At 40.5% G+C, this 23,308-nt stretch overlaps 1 protein-coding gene across 1 annotated transcript in view; it reads right to left on the reverse strand.

Moving 5' to 3' along the window:
* Positions 1–1,520: 1,520 nt before the first annotated feature.
* Positions 1,521–23,308, reverse strand: part of poc1a (POC1 centriolar protein A) — a 37,675-nt gene continuing 15,887 nt past the window's right edge. Inside the window, exons 10-11 of the mRNA XM_054785583.1 lie at positions 10,817–11,044; positions 1,521–2,382 (exon numbers count right to left, since the gene is read on the reverse strand). Coding sequence (XP_054641558.1) covers positions 2,257–2,382; positions 10,817–11,044 — 354 coding nt within the window. The 3' untranslated portion in view covers positions 1,521–2,256. The remainder of the gene's footprint in view (positions 2,383–10,816; positions 11,045–23,308) is intronic.

Raw genomic sequence — 23,308 nt, forward strand, 5'->3', positions numbered from 1 at the left:
CCGTCCCTTTGTGCAGAGACATTGCAATTTACATGCACTGTCGTACTGTGCACGCTTGAATTGGCCCCAACATGGAGGCGTAATCTCAGTTGTCGTAACTCTCTACATTCAGGGACTCTAACAGCGACTGCCCCTCCCTTGACAAACTCCCTACAGCCGGAGAGAGGAGCCATGCCTTGTTTCGTTACGCACGCGGTGCATTTGACAAGACAGAGCTGTAAACGGCTCGTGTTGCGTTGGTCACTGCCTGTGTTTTTTTTTTTGGTTGTCCATCTGCTTGCTTCTAATTTGGATGGTGATATAAAGTCAGTTGGAAAACTTTGCTCATAGTACTGAACGCGGTGCGTTTGAGAAAACTACAGTGAACAAGGCAAACAGATTATTTCCCTGTTTGCCATCACTGGATGTTTGCATGGGGACCACTGTTCTAGCACACATGTAATCCATTTATCCTCAAGGTTTTATAATCATGAGACAAATGGTCAATGACCTGAGTGCCAGCAAAAACATTTTGCTCGATGGCGGCCATGTTTTTCAATCAAACTTGCTAAAATTGTACACACGTGTTTGTCAGTCCCTGAAAGGCGTGTCCCAGATTTTTTGCTGAGTTACATTAAAGTTACATTAAAGTTAGAACACGTAGAGTGCATTGAGCTATGTGAGAAATTTCATCAAATTTCAAGTCAATCTAGTCAAACTTTTGGGTTGTGGTGTATTTGTCAGAAAAATAGTAGCACAGGCAACATAGTAGGCGTGCATGTTTTGACACGTTCACCCTTTTGTGTGCAGCGGCTCAGGAGTAGAAGACTCAGCTTAGACCAGGGATGCCCAAACTTTTTCCACATGCTAAAACATTGAAGGATTTGGGGCTATTTTAATATCACAAACAGGTTGAAACACAATCCAGCATTGATATGCTAAAAAGTTATATTTATTATATATACATAATAATAATAATTTATAATATATAGATGTATTTGTATTTAAAAAAACAATACATAAAATACAAAAAAAATTCACATTTTTTATGTTAATTGTAATTTAAAAAAAATGTATACATAATATAAAAAAATGATGTTTTTATTTTTTGTTTAATTTTACTTTTAAAAAGTTAATACATAAAAATACTACATACAAAATATTTAAAATAATTTTTTTGTTATTCAACTTTAATTGTGTGAAAAAATTAGTCCATAAGAAATATTTTTAAATGATCATTTTGTTTTTTGTTTAATTGTATAAAAAAATCCATAAGATAAATAAAAAAATACATATACAGTATATATATATTTTTTAATTGTTTAAAAATGAATACATAAAAAATATGAATAATAAAAAAAAAAGATCTGCAAGCTGCATATTGGTCATCCCTGGCTTACACACACAAAAAAAACAAAAACATGTATGGATCAGGATTTCTCGTGCCACACTCTATGTTAATGAGCTGAAGAGTACTTGGTGCAAACCTGCCCGGCATACTACGCATGGGGGTTCCAAAAATCTGGCAAAGAAGGAGGTGAAAGTGACTCACTGCGAGCTCTGGGATGACCAAACTCACGACTCACGCTGTTCACATCTCTGCTAAGAGGACAACAGACACAGTCAAAGTCACGATGTGTCGGAGAACCACTCCGGCTCTGGGGACCAATGGTAGCAGGAAGCGAGTGGTGACCTCATCGCTCTGGCAATAACAATGACAACAAACACAGGCTTGCAAAAGTTACCAAGGCGCATTTAATTTAAGAACAGTTTAATTTCCAGCTTGAGTAACAATAAGAAAACAACATACAAAAATAACCACTTAAATTAAGTTAAAGGATAAGTGGTGATTTAAATTAATGCAAAACCCCTGAGAGTCTCCTTCTGCTAGCTGAAAATGTCTTTGCCCTTTTTAAATGCATGAATTAGTCTGTTCTGAAAGCGCTGTACTCTTATGGTGCATTCCCATTCATATGTGAACATGAAATGTTTAAATTGGGGCGTACATTTAAAACACAAGAAACCATGTGCAATGAATGAGGCAGTAGCTTGAGGCTTTTAATATGGTTGGATAATCCAATTTTCTTATTGGGAGCTTTACTGTTGTATTTCTTGCCTGCAAAGAGACACAGCTAAAAACAGACGTGCGGCGCGTAGGCAAGTACGAAATCTCGTCAACTGTAGACACACATCAGCAGGAAAGAAACGCTCTCTCAGTCACCGCTGAGAAACCACTTCACCAACAGTCATCTCTGTGAGGACAAAGTCTTTATGGGCTTAGTGCGGGGCCGGCGTCAAGCCCGCCTCGCCTGTAAACGCTTTCATGTGAGCCACCTGGTTCTCTAAACACTCCTTCACCTTGTCTTCCGTCAGCGTCACCCGCTGCTCCAAGATGGACAGCGTCTACACGGGGAAAAGAAGAAAACAAGATGGGAAAGGAAGATGACGGGAAGCAGGATGGCATGTTCCACAAGGATGTGCAGCATCAGCCTGACAGTTCTGACCACAAAATGGCCGCCATTGTGTGTCTGAAAGATGCATTGTGTGTGTGACAGACAGACAACACAATACTGTTGAGGAAAAGTCTCCTTCGGAGTATCAACATGGCACATGACACACTAGATGCTACTCTGGATTCTATACACTGGCTGAGCTTTATACTATTTTCATGATAACGCTTTAAAAGTAGTCAGTGTACGGCTTGTATAGCAGTACATATGGACTGCTGAAAATGACACATAGCCATTATTGTCGAAATAGCTGGCAACACAAGTGAGTGAGTAATAGGGGTGTCCTGATACAACTTTTTCACAACAGCAGTCGTGCAGCCCCAGATGTGGCTTGTCTTGACTGCAGTCAAGGCACAATTTCACGTGTGCCGCCAGCTATTTAGACAATAATGGTTGTGGGTTGGCTCATTGTCAGTGGACAGTAATTTTATACTGCTGTACAAGCTGTACAGTGACTACTCTGAAGTATATCTGTTACAGATATACTTATATACAGATGCCAACTGGTGTGGCTGTGCCAAAGTATGTTGGTAAACCTCACTCCCTGATGCCTGAAGAGCCACGCTGGACAACGAGTTGACAGCTGAGGCTTTTAGCTCCTTGGCTAGCGCTGCTTAACTTTCATTTAGCAGGGATCTGTGGATGTGGGTTCGAGCCCAGGCAGGATGCAGGGCTGGCTGGACTACGTATGTCACAAATGCGTGTTTCATTTCTATCAGTTCAGTATTGTCCTTTGAAAAGATACACTCTTAAATACTGTATGAGGGGTGTACTCACTTTTGTGAGATACTGTAACTACGTGTCGTTGGTGCCAGTAGTCTTGCATTCAAAGCTCGGCTCTTCTTTTATTGATTTAACAGCGACTGCAGCAAAAAGTGGATATTGTCTGTTATTTTTGGTCTTCTTTCATTTGATTTTCTTTGGTTTTGCCTGAGCTGCTGATTCTGTTTTTTTTTTTGTTTTTTTTTTTTTCTTGAGTAAAACCAGAAGACATTTAAGACAAGGGAAGAATGGCAACTAATTGCAAAAGCCAGACAGAGTGATCATGATCCCAAATTCACATCTTGGAAATCGCTATTACAACAACGGTTCTCAAAAGGAGAACAACAGTGATTCTTCCGCTTATGTTGCCTGGTGACAGTCACAGTGCAGCACGGAAGAAACGCTCAGCAACTTGTTGAAAATGCAGATGAATCCTGTCTGTTTTGTTTTGTTTTGTGAAAAGTATCGTACTACAAAAATGATGCATTAGATCTCTAATTGATGAAATAAAAATTTTTTAAAAAGCTGCACTTTTCACTTGCAGACATTTTATGAGTACCCCCTTCCCCCCAAACTTGAATATGGTGATATTTTTAAATATATGCTTAAAATTTTGTAAAATGGCTAAAAAAGCGACCCAGAAGGTCTTGATTAGCCAAGTCTAGGCATCAAGAACATGTTTGCAAAATGGATTTTAAAGCAATTATGCATTATGTAACTGTCCTGGGCTGAATACATAGCAGAACCCTGATGTAATCATAGTATAATCAGATTTTTTGCTCAGTGATTTTTGGTTTGATATTCAAGAGAGCTTTTGTCAGACTTGTGTGGATGGGGGGAATCTTCAGTATGCTGCAATGAGATGAAATGACAAAAGATCTTTTGTCGTCGCGTTTCACATGTCCCGGGTTCCGATCTTGGGCGAAGCAACGAACCGCTGCACCTGCTTCCTATTTGCAATCAGGTTGATTGATAAACTTCATGGACTTGGCAGGGAGGCGTTGTATTCTCTGGCGCGCATGAATCAACGTTCACCACCGCCATGCGTTTGCTGTCGTATTGTGTTCTGGTGTGTTCTACGGCAGTGATTCTCAACTTCAAAACGGCTATGCGACCCATTGTGCGTTTTCAGTGGGTCGCGGGGTCTTTGCCAAAAAAAAAAAAAAACGCACTATCCTTCTGTGCTAGTCACTTGCTAGGCCACCACGAGGTGCATGCCATGGTTATGTGCGACTTGGCTGCGACTTGGCTGTGGACTTGAGACGCCGTCCGTCCGACACACAGCTAGATAGCAACTGGAGAAGAGCGAGGCAAAAAGTGAAAGCTCACTTGGTGTTGCATGGAGAAATTCCGCCTAAAATGAAGACTACCAGGTACACTAAGACGATACGGTTTAATGCCCAACTTGATCTATTGGTCCATGCAGACGGGTGGGCTACAGAAGAAATGGTCCTCCTATTACTATCAAACTTACCTACACAGTGTTGAATCAGAGCACCTGGACTTATTATAACACAGACCACTGAAAACCTTCACACAACTTCTTTTCACAAAACGTTTTGAATGTGTAGATAAAGATGTATTGATCATGAAACTTGTTTTGTGCTGGCACACCATGTTATTTTGCATTACCTCAAATTCAAACTGCACTTTAATGACTTTTTATTAAAGGGACTGTATGCAACTGGTTCAAAATGACGAAGCTACCTGGGTTATCTTAGTTTAGCAGAGCATGCTAGCGTGGCTGTGTGTCTGCGACTCAGGCTCTATGAGTGTTGCTGTCTTTTATACCTTTTGTTAATGTGTGCGTTTTACGATGCCCACTGACGTCGTGCAAGTTCTTAGTGAAATAAGTCAAGAGGCACGTTTATTCTTGCTTCCAACCTTCATAATAAAAGCTCTTTTCACCGCTTTCTGTCTAATTGTGCAAACAAAATAAGGGTGTCAAAAAAAACCCTTACATTACAATTGGAACTGCATCGGTGACTCCATCTTCCTTAACCACAAGCACAAGCATGACAATTTGTTTAGGATTTTGCAGAAATGTTTACCGAGGCTGACATCCCATTTGAAAAGTTAGACAAGCTATATCAGCTTCTGAAATACTTGGCAGAATTGGCCAACGATGTATTGCATCAATAAATGTAAGAATATTTGTATTTATTTTAACTGATATTTTATTTACTAACGCACACACACTATGCAGGTCTGGAATTTCCCCTTTGGGACTAATAAAGGCTACGTTAGCCTTACACGAGTTTCACTTTTGTTCGGCATTCCTGCAAGTTCCCTGCTTCGCCCATGGAACCAACTTTGTACTGTTTTTTTCTTAAAGTTTTTTTTTGTGCCGCATTCATATATCATTGTTGCCCTTTCTACCTCTTGCGCCATAGTTTTTTTTCATTTCCTTCTTTAGTGGATTAAACAAGACTATATATTTGTTAAACTCAAATTGCTGCCTTTGTCTTTGCTTCCAGGGTCCAATCCTATTTGAAACGTAACAGTCACAAGGTCAAAAGGAACAATCTGTGTGGAAACCATGTATCAAATGAGTACATTTCCAACGACGCATGACTAGAAAGACCTGCTCTTATACAGCACTGCCTTGTCAGTCTTGACAATCCACTCCATAAAGTGTCTCTGTTAACCTGAGATTCATGAGAAATGTCTGCAGACAACACTTAATACATGCGCAAATCATTGAAATCTGCCTGTAGTCTGTGGGTCTAACATATCAGACGTGTTGCATGAGGCCTTTTCTTGGGGGTCATCAAACAAGACATCTGCTATTTCATCCAACCAAGCCCAGCAAAAAGGTTCGTATATCCTCTTTGTCCCTGCCTCTGTTCTCTAGATCAATAATACCCTGTTTATCTTACCAACCTGATATGGCCTCGCAGTCCTCAGCCCAGCTAATGTTGTCTGTGTGTGTTTTTTGTGAACATGTCCTCGGGCGGCAGCCACACGATACTGGCTTATAGTGTTCACCTAGAATAGGAACCAAATCTGTTTGCCCCTAAAAATACAACCATCAGTTTTGTCTCTTCACTCTTCAATGCACACAGCCTTCAGCGTTACTGGGTCTGTGTTACACATAACGCGTCATCCCTTTGGAATGGCCCAATGGCAGACCATGAAGTCAAACTGGTGCTGGTGATGCAAACGAGAATAAAACCCAATATCTGATGGGGGAAAAGTTATCAGTAGAAAGTCTAAGGGGCCATTTACACAGGACTGTTTTCAAGTCTCTTATAAGACTGTTTTAAATGAGTTTCAGAGGTCCCACAATAGTGTACTGTGTGTGTCCAAAATAAAAAAATTAAAAGACAAGTTATACGTAGTATTGTCGTCACTAGACATCAGTAATGTTATGAGAGCACATTATCTTTCACACCCAAGGAGACTGGCTACTGAGCCAGCACAGCCGACATGCCATGGCTGAGATAGATAGGTTCTCCTCTCATCCATCTGAAAGTGGAAAGTTTTTGTCTCCTTTGTCCTCCTTTCCAACTCAGTTTGAAACACATTCTTAAGTTTACAATAAGTAAATTGAATAGGTTAGCTATTTAGCCCTCTAGCTTGCTATGCTAGCGCTGGCCGTCAGTTGTGTCCCTGCAGTGATCCCGTAGCCTGAGCAATGTGATGTAAACAAACAATAATAAGAGTGTACAAGTGACTATTGGGGTGTTATTTCATGTCTACAGGGCTCTAATAATGTTAAAACCTGCATTTAGAAAATCATAAACAGGTTTTGTATGCTCTAACTAAGAAAATATTCAATTTATTAACATTGACTCGTACAGTATATCACAGAAATTCTTTTAACACGGTCGGGTCTGGAACTAATTAACCGGCATACACGAGGAATTACTGTACATCGTTTTTATCCACCAATACGTTCCCATGTGGACATGACTATTACTGATTCGACACTGCGTGGACATGATTTTAAAAAAACAAACAAAAAACAGGAGCGATCCCGCGTGGACAGGGCCTGAGTTACCTTGCAACTTCAAAAGTGATGGAGCGCGCGTCTTCTCTCAAATGTGGAGCAAACAAGTGAAGGATGATAATCTTCTCTTTGGTGCTGATAAACGTGGTCTAGGGCGGGGTTCGGCAACACGTGGCTCCGGAGCTACATGCAGCTCTTGAGCTTTGTTGTGGCTCCCTTCACAAATATTTTTTTCCACACGCAAGTGGGGAAAATGCGCAGCTTTGAAATGAGTTAAAAATAAAAATATCCCACTTTATGTAAGACCGTGAATGCATCCTGGCTGAGTTATGATTGGTGATTGGATGAGCGTGAGGAAAGGAGGGGGAGCCAGTGTTTGCCTGTCTGCATTGGCTGAGATGTGACAGACGCATCTTTTCTTCCCGCGGTAAACTATCCATCAACAAACCCACACAAAAAGAAACATCGCAGAAGAAAACAAGCGTTTGTAACGCGGAACAGACAAATTCCTTCGTTTTCTCTGTTAATGATGCTGGCTTACATATACGGTTGATATGTGGCGAGAAACGACAAAAAACGCTGAAAGACATTTTCAAAACAAGCACTCAACACTTTCTGAAAAGTAGGAATTTATTTCGAATTAGACCTATATGTGTAATAGTTGTCATCACTGCAATCGAGCCCGGCGTTAGCGACCACATAGTCCACTGATTGACGGGTTCCACACACGGGTAGCGACGTCACCTCTAGTCCATTCTTTTTCATTTTCAATAGAGACTGTGCGACAGGGCGATTACTGCGAGTCTCTATCCTGCCATGCGAAAATTCGAGCGTGTTAAATTTTGTGCTTGTGCATGTCATTGTGCACACGCTGGCTAGTGACGCGATCCAAGGAAGTTGAAAAATGTTTAACTTTTCATCCCTGTCTCCCAGACGAAGACCAATCACTTACCGACCAATGAGTGAACAGGATTAGGGCTGCAACTAACGATTATTTTAATAATCGATTCATCAGTTCATTATTTTTTCGATTATTGATTCATCGGATTTTTTTAAAAAGCACACTTTTAATTTCCGCGTCTTAGCAGCACTCCCTTTATGAATGCATGAATGGACTTTTTCCCTCCCTAAAATCATAGCAAAGACAGCAAGGAAGAGGAATTTCTCCGACACCAAAATTTAAGTAGAAAAGTATACAAAAAACATAAACAGACAAACATCACAAACACTCAAAAATCAACAAGTCACTGGCACAGACTGCTACACGTGCATCACCAATAAATAAATAAGAAATAAGTAAATAAACTTTAGGGGCAGGCTTTGTGTTTGCATCGGCCCACCTGCTCTCGGGGGAGGGGCAGTGCCTTGTTTGATGGTCAAGTTGTGAAGCACGTAGCAAGATGATACGGCCTGACAGGCGCAGCCATAGCTATTTGTAGTTTCATGGTTCTACCACTAGGTTTTGCGTGTACGCATGGTAAGAGTTGTGCATAAATGTATGCATTTTCCTATGCACAAGTGGCAATTTTTCTTCAGTCGGCGTGGGGGCAAAATGTCTCTTTTGATAGTAAAGGTTGCCGACCCCTGGTCTAGGGACAGATATTACTGTCAGAACATCGTTAAAAAGTCAGTTTTGCATTACAGGGGATCTTGAACTAAAAACTAAAACGGTGTATAAAAAGGTAAATACCATTTAGAAGGGCTTGAAAGTACTTTTTCTACATAATTATAAATATTGTGTTATACACTGTTGTATTTGTATGTATTTAACATGAATCATATAGAGGTGTGAGGTGATCTTCAGACTAAAGATGTACAAATTCAGGACAGTTGCTAAAGATAATAACTAGGGGTGTTGACAAGTTCACAAGATCTTGCAAGATTAAAACATGACAACATTTCTCGTTCAGAAAAAAAAAGTCTTGTGGCCTGAGACGATAATAAATAAGTATACACGAAGCCAACGATGAGGGGCTGGTAGAGAGCAGACTAGTGAAAAACAGGTGACACAGCAAATTGTGGCTTTGGAAGCTTCTGTTATATGAATAATTCATCTGCCTCCCTCAGATTCCTGTACTGTAAGAGCTGCAGGGAGGTGAATGCTGAAGACAGGAAATAGGTATTGGCATTTATTTATGCTTCCTCTTGTTTGATAGCTTGGTTGTTGTATTGTAAAGGCTATTGTATCTATTCACTGACCAATCATTGTGTCAGAGATTTCAGGGATCAAGTATTAGTGCTAAAATGTGAATGGGTGACAAAGCGTGTTAAAACCTGCCTCTTTTGAGCATACTGGCTGCATTTTTTACTGAATCCCAAGCAGGTTTCTACACATGTCCACCCATAGGTTTTACTCCCAAAGACTCCTCTGTCGCATGTCCTCATTCAACACCTAGTTTGGAATTTGTCTTTTATTTGTGAAGCTTTTTTTCCCCAGAGGTACACCATATATGGTATACTAAATACTGCAGCTCAGTCATAATACTCCTTTGTGTTATGATTTCCTCACCACATTTCATTAAGTTACGTCTCTTTAAAAGAGTTACCCAGAAGTCTTAAGAATAAATTTACGGCGTGCACTCTCTGAGAACACAACTGGAACAACACACGGGAAGAACAAAGCTATCCAAAAATAATCTTGATATAAAATATTGTTAAAAAGACAGGAAAAGGGCTGTAGAAACACCTTCTCACATCATTCATGAATCTAATGTGGATAAAACCACACAAAGGGCTTACAATGCATTCAGTCCATAGAGGTGGTCCTCGGTTTACGCCGTTCCATGTTACAATGATTCGTGGTTACAAACAGGCTTGCATAAAATAATTAAAAACATAATTTTGGTCCATAAACACAAGACTCACCGGAGAACTAGTTACAGTGCGTGACGCTGTAAGAATACGCAGTGTGCAGCACAGAGGCGAGCTGAGGAAAACCTAATAAAGAGGAGGCAGTGGGCAACGCCACACGAGCAGTTTTCAGCTTGCCAATTGCATCGTGTACGTGAATAAAGGCACCGATCATCACCTCTGTGGCTCCTGCCTGCACAGTCTGTCTCGGAATGGGCGGTCACTGTGTGTGACTGGCCAATCACAGAATGTGAAAAGTGAATACATAATGAGGATTTTCTTTCGGATAATGGTGAGATGTACTCGTTTCATGCTCGTACGCAGCAAAAATGCATTATCCATAACAGATATTCTTTGATAACAAGTATCCGGCTCATCCTATTTTATATGTCCTTCATGTGTTCTGTGTACAGTACGAATGACTTAGGCGTTCATTTACGTGTAAATAGTGCCTAACACTAAAACTTGACTTACATCACAGTCTCGGAACGGAACTCGTTCATAACCCGAGGACCCGAGTTTTGTTTTTATGTGCTTGGTGGTAATGTTTGCTGGATATGATTAATCAACCAGATTCGGCACCATCCACCATGAAAGTGCTTATGTAATAATTTTTTTGTGTCTGTGGGGCTGACACCATCTCTGGCCTTCAAGTTGAAAAGTATAAAGGAAGCTTTTGTTCTCAAAGTGTGTGAGTGGGCGGTGTGGCCAAAGTGAAGTACTTACTGCGCGGCACTAGAGAGGAGCACGACGTCCGCCTTACCTGAGTCAGTATATCCAGTTGACCCATAATGTGCTCTAGTGTGGTGGTGAGATCCGAGGGCGTGCTTGCTTCAGAGGTGGAGGCGTGGCGAGGTACTTGTAGCGGCGGCTGAGCCGGGGTCTGGACGTTTGCATGGGTGGAAGTGGAACTGGTGCTTGAGCTCCTGTGGGCGTCGGGAGGCATGGCTCCACTGTGACTGTAACGAACTGTTTTGGCTGGTTCAGGTGCCTAAAAAAAACAACACAGGAGGCAGAATAACAGTGAATGATCATGAGCTGAACTGCAAAAATTAATGTTGCGAGGTGTTGCTCTAAAGATCGGCTCCATTCTTGGGCTGGTGGTAACAGGCTTATTTTTCAAAATTGGGAACAAGCTGAAAGGAACAAACCTCTAGATCCTGGGTTCCCAAAGTGGGGTACACGTACCCCCAGGGGTACGCCAATTGTGATGGAGGTACGATGGTACGTGAATAAAAATGAAACACAATTCGCGCCTAACACTCACTGTGTGCATTATATGAACAAATATGTAAATTTGATGATTATTTTTGTTCATTAAGAGTGTTTAATCTTGGAGATTTCATTTATATTGTTGTTGCAATCCCTGCACGGTGCAGCGGTGAAAACCTGCCACTGTGAGTAGGGAATCCCCCGAAAATGAGGCTTTATCATTGGTCATATGTATTTTTGTACTTCGGATACTGCTTCCTTTTCATAATTGTCAAACATTCCCCTTCAAATTTAGTATTGAATTAATATGCAGACTTAAACCATAGCCATCGTGAGTGGACAAAAAAAGTGAAGCTCAAATTCAACCCATTCAAAAGGAAGGATAGCAACATCAGGCTGGAATAAAGGATATGTAGGATGAGTCAGGGTTTCCGCTTACATGTAATGAATCATGGCGGGGCGCCACAGCCTGAAAAAACCCGCCACACCTGGGAATGAGGTGTGGCGTCAAAACAATGTTAAGTAATATAGTGTATGAATGGACATATATATCCAGGTGTCACTATGCCATTAACGTAGTTCTTCAGCGTAACAATGATAATAATAATGTCACTGTAGTGTGGTTAATCTGCACGTCACATTATATGTATATGGAACATTGTTGGTGCTTTGTGGAGGTTTTTTCAGAAGGCTTTATCGACAGAGTAGGGGCTTCCCATTACGTGCATTCTTAGCGGCGTCTTTTTAGCTGTTTTTATATATTTGGAACACAAGAGAAAGACATATAGACATATGTGATGGTACACGACTGTTTCTTAAGACAATGATATGCTGCTGACAACAATGTATTGTCAAATTTACGTTAGGCTGGGGTCAGGGGATTAACAGCGCTATGCTGGCCTGTCATGATTTTATTATTATTATTTTTTTTTTAATCAGGACTCATTGTCGCATGGGATAACTAATTTAAAAGTGTTTTTTGTGTCTCTTAGCAAGCCTTCTATTTTGCTCAAACCACTGGGGGGGCATGACAGAAAATAACTGAGAACCACTGATGTAGGTTATGACTGTCAGCATCGACTGGTACAAACAACTGGGTAGAGACAGGGCTATGAGATCAAGTACACTGAAAAACTTAATCTGCTTAGTGCAAAAGCCCTACCAAGACTGATTAACCTTTGTAGACTCACTCTTTTGCACTGTATGAAAACAGCTGCTTCAACACCAATAGGGCACAAAGCACTAGCCACACATCATGAAGTATCTTCTAAGTGTTTGGGGTCACCACAGGCCACCCAAAACAGTCAGTGTTAAATCTGTATGTCTGTAGAACACTACTGAAGGGACGTCCTCACTTTTCCTCTCTGTGGTGTTTACATGACTGGTTACATGACTTCTCAACTGGTGGGTCGTGACCCAAAAGGGAGTTGGAGAGCCGTTTTCAGTGGGTTGCGTGGTCTTTGCCCCCCCCCCAAAAAAGTTGTGTAATGACCTGATGTCTGAGAACGGATCTCACGTCTGTGCTTTTGGCTTGCTACGCCTCCATGAGGTGCGTGCCATATTTATGAGCAACTTGGTCAAGCTTGAGCGGGAGAGGAAGGACATAGTGTGGACTTAAAGGGATAGTTTGGGTTTTTTGACATGAAGTTGTATGACATCCCCATCAGCATTGTAGTCCGATAACAGCAACTTACCCCCCACTTGGTCTCCTAAGTTCAGTTCTGGTCAGATTTCTGTGATGAAGAACGTAGTTCCGCTTAGTTGCTGGGGACAATTAAGTAAAGAGTTTGGCTTCTAAAAACAATACGCGTACATTTGCATCACAAAAATTCCTTCTCAAAAACTCAAACATCACAAAACGCTCGGCGTTATACCTGTCTCCCGCCGTATCCCTGCACACTGTCGCCTGTGCGTTCATGTGAATGTGACAAAGACACTCGCATCTTCTTCCGCTGTGGAACACATACGTAAACAAGATTGCCGCGGCGCTCCGTCGCAGAAGTAGATGTGAGCGTCTTTGTCACATACACATGAACGCACAGGCGACAGTGTGCAGGAATACGGCGGGAGACAGATATAACGCCGAGCGTTTTGTGATGTGATGTTTTGTTTTTGAGAAGGAATTTTTTAATCTTTTTAACGCATATTGTTTTTAGAAGCCAAAGTCTTCAATTTAATGACTTAATTGTCCCCAGCAACTAAGTGGAACTACGTTCTTCATCACGGAAATCTGACCAGAACTGGACTTAGGAGACCAAGTGGAGGGTAAGTCACTGTTATTGGACTACAATGCTGATGGGGATCTCATACAACTTCATCTAAAAAAATCCGAACTATCCCTTTAATGCATCGTCTGTCCGACACAGAGCTAGATATTTACTAGAGAAGAGCGTGGCATAAAGTGAAAGCTTGCGTTGTGTTGCATGGGGAAATTCCACCCACAATGAAGACTACCAGGTACAGTATGACAGTACTGTTTAATGCATAATTTGTTGTATTGACCCAGGCAGAGGGGTGGTCTATAGAAGAAATAGTTCTATTATTATTGAACTTACCTACTGACTGTTGAATCAGAACAACTGGACTCACTTAATTTTTAACTTCTGGTTTCACTTCTGATCCAGGTCTAAGTGCAAATGCTCTGACTCAACTCCCCAGATCTAACATGTACTGAAAACCTTTACAAACATGATCATGAACCTTGTTTTGTGCTGGCACACCGTGTTATTTTGCACTACTTCAAATTCAAAACGCGCTTTAATGCCTTTCATTAAAAGGGACTGTTTGCACTTAGCAAAGGCACTTTGTGTGTGTTACCTGGGCTTACATGCTCAGAGCGGAAAGAGGGCGGGATGTAATGCTTGCAACACATTCAAAAGTTAGTGCCCTCTAGGTAACCACATAGCCATTGCAAACAGTCTTTCTACATTTCAAATTTAAATAAATAGAAGTAATTTATTAGATAAATAAGATATTTGAGAAGGTAATGTTAAAAAATATCCACAGTATGGGTTGCCTTCTCCACCTCCACCTCCACACCCCAACCCGTCCCCCTTCGCTCCTCTGATGCCAAAGTCCTGTCACCACCCTCAATGGCCACGCACCAGACCTGAGGTAACAGAGCTTTTAGCTTCATTGCCCCCTCTCTCGGGAAGTCCCTCCTCGTATTGACTATGTTTAATACTTTCCTTTTATTATATGTTTAGTTGATTATATGTTTAACTGATTAATTTTCTATCTTTATTGCTTTACTGTATATTTTGTGCACTTTGTTGCTTTATTGTGAACTGCTTTTGAGTTTCTTGAAAAGGATTTTTAAATGAAATGTATTGTTATTATTAGTATCATGTGGTCCATTATGTATCATGAGTGCTCAATCAGTCGTTATCCAGCAAGTCCAGAGAGGCTTTGGCATATGATTCACACTATTATATGCATTAAACATCAGTGAGACCATGTGACCGTCTGATTTATGACCATTCCATTTGCTTTCCATTTGTTCGAGACTTCACATCTGTGTTCTGTTTTCATCAATCTCTTCTGAAATAGAAAAATGTTTCCTTCTCTGCTGCATAGTTTAAAAGTTACTTGCTTTTCCATTGTAAACTAAAGAATAGAGAACGTCAACAGAATAGACTACCTAGAGAATGTTAAGAAGCAATCTTGCAAAATCCGAAGTTTAAACAATGAAGCACAATGTAACTAATTTATCTCCTGACCGCTTTACACAAGCAGCCCTGAAATCTCAACACATCCTGTACTACTGTAGCCTCACACACGCACACACACACACACACGCACACGCACACACAGTCAGGCAAACCCCGACGTGCTCAAATGTAAACACAAACTGTATGTGCACACATAGTAACCACCCCTACTAATGAATCACCTGGAGTGGAAAAGCCAACAGTGGAAAATTTCCTGAGGACTGAATGCAACTTTAATGCTAAAGCAGCCGTCAATGAACTCTGCAAGCGGCACTACACAAGCACACAAAGAGTACAACAGATTTATTAGCGGAGAAGGACACAAGTCGAGACAAAAGCGACCGGTGTTTGTGTTTTTGTTGTTTGTTTTTTTTTTTAACAAAAAAGTGAACACTGTAATTCTTCCAACGCTATGAGCGGCTCTTTCAAACCCAGGTGTTACTCATAACGTTCTCGGGGGCATTTTTATTGAGGTGCCAAAGCTCTGAAGTCATGCAGCCTGGCTTGCTGGCATGCGTTGGACAAGCCAGCACTACTGTTAGAAAGTTAAGTTAAACATTTTTTTTGATAGATTTAAAGAGATGTAGGCACCACGTCTTGGGAGAGTCCTTCTCTGGTACCCCCAAGCATATCGATGTTTCGTTCCTTTAGACTGCCATTTTTGTCTTTCTACTGCCTCACAACTACACGTTTCGACCTTCTCCCTCTCCGTCTCACTCCCCGGGCCTATTATCGGCCCCCTTTGACTCCGTTACAATCTATTCCTCACCTCTGTGGCCACACCTTCTCTCCCACTCGGGTTCGCCCTCCACCACCTGCTGGCAAAGGCAATCAATTCCCCACTGCCAACATCACCCGCTGTTTTATACAAGCCTTTAAGGTTCACAAGGAGCACAAATAGCAGAAGCTGTGCTAGTCAATATAACCAGAAGGTAATACACTCCTCATATTCAAACCACCATTTTATTATATGTTTTACGGTAGCATATTTCCCAGGGTTTCCCATATATTAATTTATCTAACATTTATCTGTGGCAAGCCGCCACAAATAAAAATGGACCGCCACAGATATGTGACATTCACATTATAACAATCTGACAGAATGGCATGTCATTACAATGTTAATCCAGTAGGCATTGTAACGCTGCATACTCCTATGCACTTCAGCTTGCATGAAGTGCTCTTCCATTTGCAAGCAATGGCCATTAACTGGCTCATCAACAAAGTGCACAGACAGATCAAAAAGAACGAGTCTTACTCGTGCTACGAAACAAAAATAAACAGCACAAAACGTAACAAGTAAGTTAACACACAACAACAATGAATTACCGTTTTATGTGGGTAACAACGACTAAGGGCTAACAACAAACACAACTATTACTTACAGTAGAAAGTGCCCGCAATGTATGCTGGGTACTCCAGCTGCGAGTCGAGGCTCAGCGCTACAATATAGTGAGATACTAAATGTACAATGACAATATACAATGTACATGTACAATGCTAAAATCAGTGCATACTTGCCACAGGACACATTATGAAAGTTTTTTTGCCCAACTCTGCCCACATTTGAAAATAAAACCACGGCAGTAAAATAACCTGGTTACACCACAAAACCAAACCACATCAGTCAATAGGTTCTGTTAAGTGAGGTTTAAAAACGTGAAATAATGTCACGTTTATTATGATACAAACCAAAAAGCTTTGTTTTATTCACCAGAGCTGCAATTCCACTCCTCCATGATGACATTCCCGGTGGACACCTTGCGCTCCACCTTCCTTCCGCTTGTGGGTTCCCCACAGCTGCTCAATTGGATTCAGGTGTGGAGGAGATATACTTGGCCACTCCATCATCTTCACCTTCCTCAGCAAGGCACTTGTCATCTTGGTGGTGTGTTCTGCTCCTTATGTTGGAAAACTGCCATGCGGCCCAGTTTTCCATAAGGGAGAGGATCACGCTCTGCTTCAGTGTCACAGTCAAATTCCCGTTTCCCTCAATGAACTGCAGCTCCCCATTATCGGCAGCAAACATGCAGCCACAAACCATGATGCTGCCACTGACTTCAAGGTAGGCAACACACAATTATCTACTTACTTGTGTTGCCAGCTATTTAGACAATAATGGCTGTGTGTTAAATCCTTTCACTGCTTCCAGTCTTTAATTAAGGAAAGTGCCAGAAAATTGGTCATAAGTGTAAATGGTTCTATCCTCGTATTTACTCCACTTCTGGTTGAAGGGTTTCCATTTCTTTCAGGGCTTTTTGAGATTCTCAACATAATTCTTTTGTATACCCTTCACATGAAACAGTCTACCTACCCTTCCAGAAAAAGTCTTCCACAAGGAAGACAGAACAAAACATTTTCCATCAGTTTCCATCATGCTGTTGGTTCGCGGATTGGCATACAATTTATGCTTTTTCAAGTGTCAAAGGTTCCTGCCAGAGTTTAGATTACTCTCAGACTCTTTGAAAGCAGAGTTAGGACTAGTTGTTCTTGGTTCCAACGAGCATTAAGTATCTTTAACTCTCTGGGAGTGACAGTTGTTGCTGGTCACATATTAAGATTCAAGGCAACGTAAGCTATCAGTGCTCAAACAAAATACAAAATAGCATTGCTGAAGTAGGAACTGGTGTCCTACATAAATGAGCATCTGACAAAACGCAAAGTTGACATTGCCAAGAAAGCACACAACTTAAAGAATCGCTGACATGATTCATCAACTTTGCTTAAATATGTTATATATTGTTTGTAATTATGATCTACACTGTTCGATTTCAGAAAGTGAACGGTTAATTCGCTAAAATTCCATTTATAGGTCATGGCGCCACCCATGACGAACTAGCTCACAGCTCACCCTCATTTCCGGAAGTGACATCATCGGAGTGACATCACTCAGCTAAACCAGAGTAAATAAATGCTTCTCGAGGTGGATCGTTGACTTGGCTCAGTATATTTTTCATCACAATAGTAGTCATGCCAAAACGTTTATGTTAGTGCTGGATGTTCACAGTATCCAAGTGATACCGTTATGTTTGTTTTGTTTTCCAAAAGAGGAAGGTTTAAGATAACAATGGACAAAGCAAGTGCAGAGAACGAGACAGATGGACGCCCACCTCGAGTTCTGTTCTTTTCAGTGATCATTTCACTGATGACTGCTTTGAAGGAACACCAGCATTTGGCTTAAAAGTACGGTATAAACGCATTTTGAAAAGGGATGCCATTCTGCCGGTACACAGGAAAAAACGACACAACGAATGACCACTACGTCAAAGTTGGCACAAGAGAGTAAGTCATGGCAGAGAGAAAGTTAATTTAAAGTTAATTCATGCATTTGTTGTTCAAGCCTGTGATGTTGACCTTATTGTTGACATTATTACCGACAATAAAAGTAAATATTAACAAAACAAAAAAAACTCCTGCCACAGTGACGCAGCAGCGGCACGACACAGCGGCGGCAGTCCGCCTCCCATGCAGCCCACCACCACAGCTTCAAAAAAATCCTAGGGGAAATCCTGAACACGCCAAACATCACAATAATGTCGTTATTAGTCTGTATTATTAGTATTATTAGTATGTCTGGTCTAAATAAACACAAAGACAAATAAAAACAATAAGTGGATATTCTTATCGCTCACTTTGTAACTCTTAAAGCAGAAGCAAAATTTACAGCATTTAAGTATGCTCCGAAATCCCAGAAAATATAGTCAAAACATGTGAATTCAACTTTTATGTGGCGTCTTTGAACGTAACCCCTCATTGCTCATAACACGGCTTAAGTGTCATTCAAATGTTCTGCTACTATTAGACTAGTAAATAAAGTAAAAATTGGCATTTTTTCCAGACATAGTGCCAAATGGTGAGTAACCATGATTAATTCATTCAAAAACAGATTAATCTGATTAAAATTTGTAATCATGTGACAGCCCTAGTTTAATCTGTTTTATTTCATTTTTCTATTAATTATTCAAACTTTGTAAAATTTATTTACAGTTTTTATTTCTTTATATCTATTTTTCTTTGCTTTTCCTTTATCACTGCATAAGCATTAGTCTCGTTTTTTTCTACTCCCATTTTCATTTTATTTTGTATTATTTCAACACCCTTTTCCCTTGAATCATCATATCAACAAATATAAAGGAGTCGGACTAAAAGGTTGATGTTCCTCAACGTAACTTTTTAAACATGTCAGAAACTAATAAACCATACCACACAATGCCTTGTTCTGCTGCTTTTAGTAGTTTTACTCAAATCTCCCTTTGTTATCTACTCTATACTCTACTACTGTCCTCTTGACAGAAAAAAGTGCTACTGTCCGATCTTTATGACATCAACTTTGAAACTCGCAGATTTTTGTCCTCACATCACTTTTGTACATTTTGTTAGCATTAGAAAGGGTTTAAAATAACCCAAGATTGTTCCATCATACTTTTTTGCCAATGCATCCAGTTGATTTACAGCGTCACAAGAAAAATAATGGCGGAAGAGAACACAAGTTCATAAAGCTGCTGTAGTCTCAGCTCTCCAATCGCTGATCGACGTCCTCGAGCCAAGCTGTCTGTGTGTGTGTGTGTGTGTGTGCGTGCTGAGCTGAGCTGTGAAGTGAAGCCTGTTGCTAGTGTGCAGCTCGTCTGCCTGTACACGTGAGCGGGAGAAAGACCCAGATGTGAAGCCCGAGACAAATAGCGGGTAGAGGCGGGGGAGATTAGGGATATGATAGGGGATGTGATAAGAGAGAGCTGATCTGCCTGTCACTATGGATGGCTTACACACACACACACACACACACACACACACACACACACACACACACACACACGCACACGCACACACACACGCACGCACACAGTCTGGGTAGACCTGGTTTTAGAGCTGACATATTGTGTTGAACAACTAGGCATCCCCATTCCTGGTGGTGTGCCAGCCCATCAATGGCAAAGCATCATGGAACCTCGCATCACAAGCAAGTAAAGAACATAAACGAATCACGCATATCAAATGAGCTTCTTTGGAATTCCCTGTGGATTTGATTCTGAGTAGGGGGCAGCAGGAATGAGTGGCCTTTACATCCGTATGTCGCTCTCATTAGTCAATCCTGATTCAATTATTAGTAGCCAGAGGCGGTATGGTGGTGTAACCTAGCAGGGAGGGAGGAATACTACTAAAAATCTTGGTCCCTTTTTAAAAAGCACCAGACAGGAGGACTCAAGTGCTGCCAAATGTTTCAAAGCTAGCGTCTGTTCCACAATCCTGAGGCTGATTTTGTGAGGTTTTGTCTCCCTTAGATAGATAGATACTTTATCTGTAAGAGAAATTCACATCACGCTCACCCTAGCAGTGAGCCTAATGTTATTTTCCCCATTTTCTGAAGAGCCTTAGGGGGGTCACTCATATAAAAGTGGAGGTGGCCAAAGGAAGCAAATTCTATCTGAAAACCACCTCAACCCAGACCAGGTTACGCAAAAGAATAAAATAAGCCACTTCATAGCTTCATAGTCTTAACTCGGGCCTCTGTTATTTCCCTCATCCAAAATCTACAAAGCACCTGATTGTAATACTAAAAAGGCAAGAAAGCAGCTCCATTTAAACAAGAAGGGTGACGTTTTTCCTCTCATTCCTCTCCCTCTCAGGCGACACACACGTGTGCAAGACTCACGACAGATGAAAGAGGTGCTATAAATAATGAACTGCGAATTGATAAATAATACATGAAAAGTTGAAAACCGAGAAAGCTGCCACTTTCTTGTGCAATGCCTGGCCTTCATGCCACTTTTGCAACATGCAGGCGACAATTCATGAAAACCAGAGGATGAATGAAAGTAACAATGTGTGCAGCTTTATTTACTGTCTGAATCAGTGGTGGTCAAACAATTTCCGCAGAGAGCCGCATGCTAAAACTCAAAGACTACAGGACCCCCCCCCTTTTTTTTTTAAACCAATCCAACATAGATATGATAATAAATTATTAAGAAAAGCTTTGTGTTGTGTACAATATTATTATTAGGGGTGTAACAGTACATCACGATATAGTCATGCGTCTACTACGTAAACAAATATGGTGCAGCCTAGTATTTGGCTAGCTGGAGTCATGGCTAGCGATAGTGCCAAGGAGAAGCCAGAGCTTGAAAGCCTCTTCTGTCATTAAAGCTTCCCGTTTGGCAACACTTGGCCCTTCCTGTGAAATACGTAAAACGAACGCCAAGACAAGTGGACAAAACGAAAGCAGTGTGCCGCCTTTGTTGAGTGGCGTTCAGGAACCGTGAAACAAGCTGGACCTATTAATGCTGACAGTTACCTGCTAGTCGCTTGTTTATGCAATTTGTATGTTTCATTTTGAAAAGAGAAGCTAAGCAGTTTTATGACATCAATACTGTATAAATACATAATAAGGGGCAAAATATACAGCATACATGGAGCACTCGTAAACGAGTCCACAATTTTTATGTTTATGTCTTCATCCATCATGTTTTTCCTCAAGCGTTGACATTACACAACGTGTTTGGCGGTCCTTGAATACACCATAGTTGTGTGCTGGCTACACCGTGACTCCGAATCCATCTGTTCATGGGTCGTCTTTCATTATAATTCATTATTGGTGAATAGCTATACATTTTATACTTTCAATGTGTTTAATAAGTGTATGAGGCATATTTAGGTTTTAAACCTGCACTGAAAAAAAACAAAAAAACTTTTGGGTGTACAAAATTGTATTTTGTAAAACTACATAATTTCTACATTGTAAAATCAGGATTTAGTGTTTACTAACTTTTGTTTTTTAAGATTGTGTATTAATATGTAGTTTAATCATATTAAATAAATAACTGTATAGTAACTAACAATTACTTCAGTTCTATTATTAATCTGTTTTTTTCCCCATATTGTAACCCATTCTAAAAATGTGAGTAAATTTTATTCCAAAAAGTCAAATATCAAGTTTGAATCTGCACATTCTGCTTCCCATCACGCTTTACTGCACTGCTCTGTAAATAGCTCTTAATATTACGCATTTAATGTTTTGTAATTGTTTTTTGTCATTCCATGTAGTATTGGTAGTTGTCCTGTGTATTCATTCATTGTGTGCCTAATGAACAAAGGAATGCCCCATCCATTTTCCATACCGCTGGTTCTCACTAGGTATGCTGGAGCCTATTCCAGCTGCCTTCGGGCGAGAGGTAGGGTAGACTGTGGACTGGTACAACAGTGTACTACCATACATTGTTAATCAAGTGCTGGCTTGAAGTTAGATGGTTGCAATCAAATGGCAATGTTTCTAGTTTTACTGTATAGTTAAAATCAGAACATAAACAGTGTTTATCAGTCTGGCGTGCTAAAGAATAAATATGCATAAGGGTTACTCAGTATTTGTAATCACTAAAAATGAATATTGCAAAAAGTCAAATAAACATTACTTTGTTTTATTTTTTTTTTTACATAAGAACACACATTTGCAATATAAGATTTATTTACTAATCCTGTTAAATTTTATGTGATAAAAGCAAAGTGATTTACAGTTTAATTAGAATGTCACCATACAATCTACGTAAATGTTAATCATTTTTCTTTTCAGTGTGGATTGTGCTTGTTAGCTTCTGTCGCTAGTGAACAATGGCAATAAAATACAGAAGGTTCTGGAGGTGAATCTAATCAAAGATTTACAACAGTCAATTTTATTGCAAATGTTGATCCGATATCCGAGGAAAACGTCAAGCCAGGAGGCGGCTTTGTAGGGGCAGGAGAGAGCAGTATGTTGTAAATCTACATTTTTATGGGCGTATCAATTACTGGTGGACTTTTGCCATTCGCTGGTAGGCGTGGAACGTAACTCCGGCAAAAAGCGGGGCTCTACTGTACACCTTTTTGTACTTTTTCTCCCATTGTTTTTTTGTTTTGTTTTCTTGTTTAACTGAATTTTTAGAATGTGCCATAGGCAATTTTTTTTAAAAAGCTCTGCGGGGCACAAATGGCACCAGGAACGCACTTTGGACACCCCTTGTCTAAATGAATAAAACAAACTGAGTTCCAGTGCATGTGGGAGAATGGTAGAATGGTTGTAAAGTTCAAAGCCAATAGTTATGTACTGCTTCAATAATAAATAATATATAACCTCTCATGCAATCAGGTGGTTTTTGAGTCATTATGTTCCTCAGGAGGTCTCATCATCACAGAAGTTGCTTGTTTCTGAATTTGTTGGCAAGGTTCTGCTGACAATGTCAGGCATTCAATGGAAGCGGTATTTGTGAAGACCATTTGTTTAAATGTCGATTGAGTTGAGAAAAATAGGATTACCATGCAACGTGCCGTTTAAGTGTGTTGAATCCATAAATTGCACGTGAAAAAAG

This window comes from Dunckerocampus dactyliophorus, chromosome 8, assembly GCF_027744805.1.
Source record: "Dunckerocampus dactyliophorus isolate RoL2022-P2 chromosome 8, RoL_Ddac_1.1, whole genome shotgun sequence".
Lineage (NCBI taxonomy): Eukaryota > Metazoa > Chordata > Actinopteri > Syngnathiformes > Syngnathidae > Dunckerocampus > Dunckerocampus dactyliophorus.